This window comes from Eublepharis macularius, chromosome 2, assembly GCF_028583425.1.
Source record: "Eublepharis macularius isolate TG4126 chromosome 2, MPM_Emac_v1.0, whole genome shotgun sequence".
Taxonomy (NCBI): domain Eukaryota; kingdom Metazoa; phylum Chordata; class Lepidosauria; order Squamata; family Eublepharidae; genus Eublepharis; species Eublepharis macularius.
This window is the reverse complement of record NC_072791.1, coordinates 73,528,018-73,535,155: the sequence shown is the minus strand read 5'-3', so window position 1 is coordinate 73,535,155 and position 7,138 is coordinate 73,528,018. Positions and strand designations below refer to the sequence as shown.

The 7,138-nt window shown below is 48.2% G+C and overlaps 1 protein-coding gene across 1 annotated transcript; it reads right to left on the bottom strand.

Moving 5' to 3' along the window:
- Positions 1-3,783: 3,783 nt before the first annotated feature.
- CCDC177 (coiled-coil domain containing 177) lies at positions 3,784-5,787 on the bottom strand. Its single transcript, XM_054970476.1, has one exon. The coding sequence runs from the start codon at positions 5,785-5,787 to the stop codon at positions 3,784-3,786; it is 2,004 nt and encodes a 667-aa protein (XP_054826451.1).
- Between the last annotated feature and the right edge of the window lie 1,351 nt (positions 5,788-7,138).

Sequence of the window (7,138 nt, the reverse complement as noted above, 5' to 3'; positions counted from 1 at the left end):
AAGCCTACATGTGTACACTTCCTACATGCGTAGACCCCATGCTCACAAACTGGCAATTATTTATAGGTGAAGGGTCAGTACACTTGTTCTGCTCCCCCTGTATGAGCATTGATTTTGTGTGTAGAAAAGGCCATTGGACTAGATATGTCAGCATTGTCTACTCTGATTGGCAAAGAAAAAGAGGGTGAATATCAGACAAGGGGGCTTAGCTTTGACGAGTGAAACTTCATGGAGTAGAACGTCTGAAACCCCTTGTATAAAAGCTGTAATTCAAATTAGATGTCACATATTAGAAATGGAGTTAAATGTTATAAAATGCAATATACCAGTCCCATTATTTTCAATTACTTTCTATTTATTAAGATTTTGTCTTAGATCAGAGTATGGGAACTGATTATGGCAATGAATAATTCCTCGGTCCATTGAAATACTCTATGATACTCCGATTACTTCACTGACCACAAATTAAATTCCCAGCATGGAAGGTACAATTTGGTCTCAGTTATTAGGACAGAAATTTTGTGCTGGGAAGTCAGTCAGTTCTTGCTTTGTTGGGACTCACTGAACAAATGGCACTAACAATTCACAGGTATGTCTTTGAGAGTGCTTTATAAATGGTTAGCCTAACTTTGGAGTCACAAACTTAAATGAACCTGAATTTTTGATATAGTATCCTGAAAATATTACAGTCACTGAGCCTGAAAAAGGCCAATGAGTTGGAGCCTACATAGTGTGAGCAGAGCTGCACTGCATGACTGATAGCTTTCCTGTCTCCTATTCTAGTCTTCTGTTCCACCTGAAATTGTGCCCCTTGGATCAATGAACTCCTAGGAACATCATGGGTGTCAAAGCAGGGAGCCAGCATTAGTGAGAGAAGGGGCTCCATAACACCTGCCTTCTCCTGCTTCTGTGATCAGAAGTGCCTATTGTGAGCAGAAAGGATACTCTGGACCCAACCTTAAAGTAATGTTCAGCAAACAAGCAACAACACATTATGGACAATCAGAATTCTGAGGAAAAAAGTCTATGATGTGTTAAGGTAAAATTATAGAGTCGCATACACAGTCCCACATCACTGCCGTATTTATGCTTCATTCTCTTTTGCAGAATGCAGATGTCATCATCTATCAGGCTTGATTCTAACGGTACTCTTGATTCTCAGAGTACTCATGAAAACCATGAGTAACCAATTATGCTGGCTATGTGAGTATACTATATATTTCAACCTCCATAAGCAGTTGTGGATCATTGTTACTGCAGGTCTTCTGTCCTTTAAAAAGCACCAAACCAGGGCAACATTAAGGGGCCATTCTTAATTCTTATGCTATATTAATATTAAATTTTTGTACGTAAATAAGATGCTTTTTATAGGATCCAGTGCAAATCTCAGCAATAAGCTAATTTAGCTACAACCATGACAAGTAGCTAAAAGGATCCTTTATGTGGGTTAGACAAATTTTGCTGAGGAAAGAAAATATAATAAAGGGATTTCTTTGTCCCTCTTAATTTCTCCAGCAAAATTCTACATAGACAAATGTATATATATTAAAAGATAGTTGGGATATCAAAAATAAATAAAAGGGTTATCACCTAGGAATTAAAAACTGGCCCTGAGATTTCCGTGGCAATGGGCTGGTTTCAAAAGCTGCAGATATGTACCAGGGGCCATTTCATACCCATTGTTCCCTCTATCACAAACAGGGATAGGGAAGGTTATTGATAGTGATTCTTAGCTTAGTAAGGTTCATACTTTTAAATGTCTGCTCAGCAAACCACCATCAAAGCTCTCTATTTTCCTCTGTTGCTCTTATCTTCCCTTTTCATTAACTGTTTCAAAAGGGGTGAGGATGAGGCACAGCAGAATTTTCAGCAGCGCTCTTCAAAGAATCAGTTTCAAATTCTGAAGATGGTAATCCATCTACACATGCTTAGAATCTCTTTTTAAGACCTGGTTCAGAAACGCATCAAACCATAGTGGAAGAACAGGCCAGCAGACAGGAATACCCTCCCCCACCCCGCCTTCCAGTGGCACATTACATGTGAGGCTGGTAGTATGTATGGTGGCTCAAGCCAACCAGAATCCAATTTTTGTCCTCCACAAAGGCAGTGTTCATTGGGTTTATGCAACAAGACTTCCATGTGCAATACACATCTTACGCAACTTCCTCACTCTTTATGAGTTTTCACATTCTGTTACTCCCTGATTTCATAGTGCTTTGATTGTCACATAGTAATTACCATATAGAATATTTTTAAAATAATGAAAAAAATGTCTAGGTTATTTCAGAGACGGCTTTTAAGAAACATTCTGTTATGAAACCCCTCTCTCTCATATAATCTCATTATCTGTGTGTTCTACTTTCTGGTATCCATTTGCATAAAAACAGGATTATAAAAAGCCCTTTGATGGTTATCCTGCATTGAAAGGGATTCTATTCTGCTGGTGTTAGTAGCCTTTCCACAGTATACACTTAAAAGCACCAAAGCCAGTAGAGGTGACCTTCTGCTTGGAAACATGATATATCTTGACTTCCTAAGGAATAGATGAAAAGAGCACGCTTTCTAAAATGCTTTGATACGAACAACTAAGCAGAGAATAAATGCAGCAGATTATTTCCACATAGAATGTTTCTCACAGAGAAAGTTTTTCACTCATGCTCCTTCTACAGACTCATCACATGGTTTGTTATGCCCTCCTGTAGAGTAGATATATTACAGGAGATGTTGCAAAGTAAGTTTTTTGTGCACTATTATCAGCACCAATGGGCAAATAAATTTTGGCTTAGGCATTTGGTAATCTGAAGTTATTGCTCCATTTTTGGATTTTTACAAACGTTTGTCTGCAGTTAATACCAAAGGCCAATTTTTTGTTTTGGATAAGAAGCTACTTTCAGCAACTGGTGTAGTTTCTATTCCCTGAGAAACTGATATATTTATCCAATGAAGTAGAAACAACTCAAGTATTTCTACACTACAAAATACAAAGTTTTCAAGATGGCACAATCATGCTTACGGATCAACGGATCAACATTTGTGGTCAGATTTATAAGGGTAGCTCTTTCTACTATCTTCTTGCCAACAATAACACAACTGTCTGTAGGAAGTTAATAAGACATATTTAAACACCTTCAAAGTGTTTATACTTTTATTTGAATTTGAGTTTCTCAACATTTTTTGTGTTGCGTGAACAGGGCTAGTCCTTACCTGCATTTTCTGTTTAAAAGTTTTTGTTACAAGCCCCATTGTTTCCAGCAGCATGGATAAAGTGCACCATATGGGCCAAACACTATATGGAATTTTATAAAAGAAACTCTCCTAAAATATGGACACACAGTATAAGAGATTACAATTTCCAGCATGCAATGCTGCAGCTTGATCCAAAGAGAATACCATCCACACTAAGTATGAAGCGTATAAAGACAAAGAAAGTGGCTATTTAATAATTTTGGGGGAATGGAACTGAATTGGCCCTTGACTTTCTGAGAACTACAGCACCATTTGTATAAAATCTGCCAATTCCTGTCTTGCTCCTTGTACCCTTTATTGTTGTTGTTCAGAGAAGGAGGCATTAATTTTTGTGTTGGGATGGAATGGGATGGATGGGTGGAAACAGATTTTAAAATATGTGTAACAAAGACACGCTGAAAAAGTCTGTGAAGGAGCTTCCAGAGTTTGTGTGCTCCTCAAAAATAATAAATAAGGATTTCTTTGTATGAACAACCAAATCTTAACAACAGGCACCAGAGATATATTCCTACTTATCCTGAAATAGAAAAAGACCTTTTATTTTTTAATCAGGCTGGCCTGCAGTTCTGCTTCAAAGGCCATCTTATCAAAAGTGCGCATGTTCATCTCTTCACGGACCTTTTCCCGGACATGGAACGATGCCCGAGCAACAGATCTGGCATTTTCCAAGATACTTTTTTTCTCCCTAAAAATCTGTTCACTCCGTTCTAGTTTTTTTTCGATTGACAGCAGGATTTCCCTGCGCCGCATATCTTCACATTGTTCCACCCTCTTCTTGTTGACTTTCTGTACCTTCTCCTTTTCCAACCGGCTTTGGACCACTTTGCGGGCTTTTTGCTGAACAACCTCTTCAGCTACCTGAGCAGCATGCTGGAGCTTCTGCTCTGTAGCTTTGGCTAAGGCCTTCAAGTGCTCCTTCTGCTCCTTCTCCCGCCTTCCTGCCACCAGTTTGGCCTTTTGAACCTGAAGCTCTTCTCGCTTGGCCTTCTCCCTTATTTCTTTGTTCCTCTTCTCAATGAGCTGCTCATAGTTCTCCTGAGCTTTGCTCAAACTCCCTTCCAATGAAGATCTTAGCAGAGCCTTCTCTTCAGCCTCTTGCTTGCTCAGCTCCTTGAGGAGGACATCATGCTTCCGCTTCTCAGCTTGGTTGAGCAGTTTCTTTTCCTTCTGTACTAGCTGTTCCTTCTTGAGCTTCTTCTGGGTAGCCAGGGACAGCTTCTCCTGAAGTACCTGGACCTCTCGTTCCAGGGCCTCTTTCTTGCTCTCTTCCTGCACCTTCAAGTTGCGCTCTTGGTGACGTTTCTTTTCCTTGTCTTCGAAGGCGCTTTTCTCCAACCGCTCTCTCTTCACTTTCTCCTGTTTGTCCACCTGCCCTCTCCTCTTCTCCTCCCCCATTAAGTTCTGCTTCTGCTTCAACAAGGCCATTCCCTCTTGTTCCAGGGTCAGCTTGCAACGGCGTTTCTCCAGTGTGGACTCCCACATCTTCTTGCACTGCATCAAGGCCCTCTGCTTCTCCTTCTCCTCCTGCTCCCTCCGCAGCTCTGCCTGCTTCCTCTGGATGTCCCACTGGAGGTGGGCACTGTACCGCTGCTCATTCAAGATGCTCTCTTCCTGGCGCTTGGCTATCATCAGGGCAGCAATCTTCCGGTCCCTCTCTGGCACCTCCTTGAGGCCTTTCTTCTTCACCTCCTTGACTATCTTCTCCACTTTCTTGGTGGTCTGCGAGGAATGGCTCAGGTCACTCAAGCTGAAACTCCGCCCCACCAGGGAGCTCATGGTAGTCCCCACTGTCCTAGTCCTGGGGGCCTCCTTAGGACACCTGTCCTTAAAGCTGTCTCCGCTGTAGGAGGAAGAGGCGCCAGAGTCAGAGGAGGTTTTGGTGGAGAAGCCCTCTCTTCTCTTTTGCAAGGAATCCAGGGAGTGGCTCTTCCTGGTCTTGGTGCCAGGGGGAGGAGGGCAGCCAGCCTTTGGCTGTCCTGCTGCCGGGCTGCATTTTCCATCTCCCGGGGCGCTTTTGAAGGCGATCCTGGAAGCCGGGGAGGAAGGAAGGCTGCCCATCAGGAGCGGTGTGAAGAGCCTCCTCTTCTCCTCGCGGATAATCCTTTCCCTTTCCTCCCTGCACTGCTGCAGCTTCCTCTGCCGGTCCATCTCGTACACTTCGTACAGGCCGGCGGCCACCCTCATCGACCTGCCCGGGGCCTCCTTCACCAGCTCGCTTAGGGACCGGGGCAGCAGTTCCACCGGCTTGACGGCGCTGCGGGCGCAGGCTTCCAGCGAGCGGGGGCTGGTGAGCACGTAGCGGCTGCCCTCGGCCTCCGGGCAGTCGAAGTTGTACAGATCCAGGTGCAACATCGGCGACTCCTCGCGGGCCTGGCCCGGTTCCCCAGCCCCGGCAGGAGGCGCCGCGGCCGGAAAGGGAGTGGGCGGCTGAGACACGGGCGCGGCTGCAGAGGAGGTCGCCGCCGCCGCCGCCGCCGGAGCGTCGTCTGCACCTGCAGCATCCCCCGGGTCCTCGCCAGGATCCGCTACCGGATCCACCATGCCTGGCTGCCCGCAGAGTCTGCAATTGAAGAACATGCCAAAATCAGGAGGACGAGCACGCAAAACCAGGAGGACGAACGGAAAATCACCTCGCCAGGATTTCGTTTGCCACCGCGGAGGGATTAGTCGGCTTCTCCATCTCAGCGCCGGGAGGGGGGGGGGGCAGCCTGCCCCCTGCCCGGGCACTTATCGCGCAGAATCTAGGAGAGGAAAGGTTCGGCGGGCAGCACCCAGGCCAGCTGCCAAGTTCGACCCCGGGGGCCCGACCGAGCTCCTCAGCGGCTGCGCCAAATCCAGCTCGCAGCCCCCCCCTCCGTCTTGCCTAATGTGGTTGGTTGTGCCGCTTTTTACGCCCTCGCCCCAAAACAGAGGGGTGGAGCAGCGCGGCAACCCCTCCCTCTCCCCGCACTGTTGTCTAGCAACGCTGAGGTTCCGGCGAGGATAGGCGAGGCCGTGCGGCTGCGGGAGGACTGCTGGGACCCTCTCCAGCCCTTCTTCGCGGGGAGGGGGCGTCAGTTCCCTTCAGCGGCTGGACTGCGGTTCCTCGTCATGCCGTCCCCCTTCCCGTTGCGGCCACGCAGCCTTCTCTGCCGCTAGGACGCAGCTCTGCTCCCCAGAACCCCCAGCCCGGGGCTGCAGGCGCTTTCCCTTCTCGCCCGTTTGACCCTCTCCACTAACCGGTGAGCCGCCCCGCTCCCTCGGGGCCTCCTGCGACCCATCCCTCAGCCAGCCAGCCCCCCCCCCCCCCACGCAGACAATACGCGGCTGGGCTGGGTGGGTGGGCGGGCGGCAGCCACTCACCACTATCGTTTCGGCGCTTGGGATTTGCTTTGGCTCCGGGCGGCTTTGGTCCCCGTTGCCCAGCGGACGTATTGAACGGGCTCTTCGGGGCAGGCTCAGGTGACTGGTAGTAACAGCGGCGGCGGCGGCCTCTGCATGGCTCCAGGCAAATACCGCGCAGACACTTCACCTGCCGCCGAGAGGGGGTCATTCGGTGGTGGTGGTTGCGGTGCAATCTCGAGCACTTGCGGGGTTCGCTCCTAGGCTGCAGCAGCTTCCGGAAAACGGCTCCCCATCTCTGTTCCCAGCAGCGACCTCAGCCTGGCGAATCGCCTCCTTTCAGAGCTCCTCCCGCTAGAATTTGATGAGCCGCTGGAGAGAAGGGGGGGCGGCGGCATCCGACAGTAAACCGGGATGATCCACCGCTGCCCGGAACAGAAGGGTGCAGGGGGGAGAAGGAGCAGAGAAAGACAGCGGGGGCAGCAGCATTAAGCAGGACGTCGGAGGGACCTTGTTGATGGGCGGGAGGAGGTAGACCGTGCTGTGAGCAAAGCACGTCTCTTTTTCCGCA

Excerpts from the sequence above, each read along its gene's own strand:
- CCDC177 (XM_054970476.1), bottom strand. The coding sequence starts at position 5,787 with ATGGTGGATCCGGTAGCGGATCCTGGCGAGGACCCGGGGGATGCTGCA.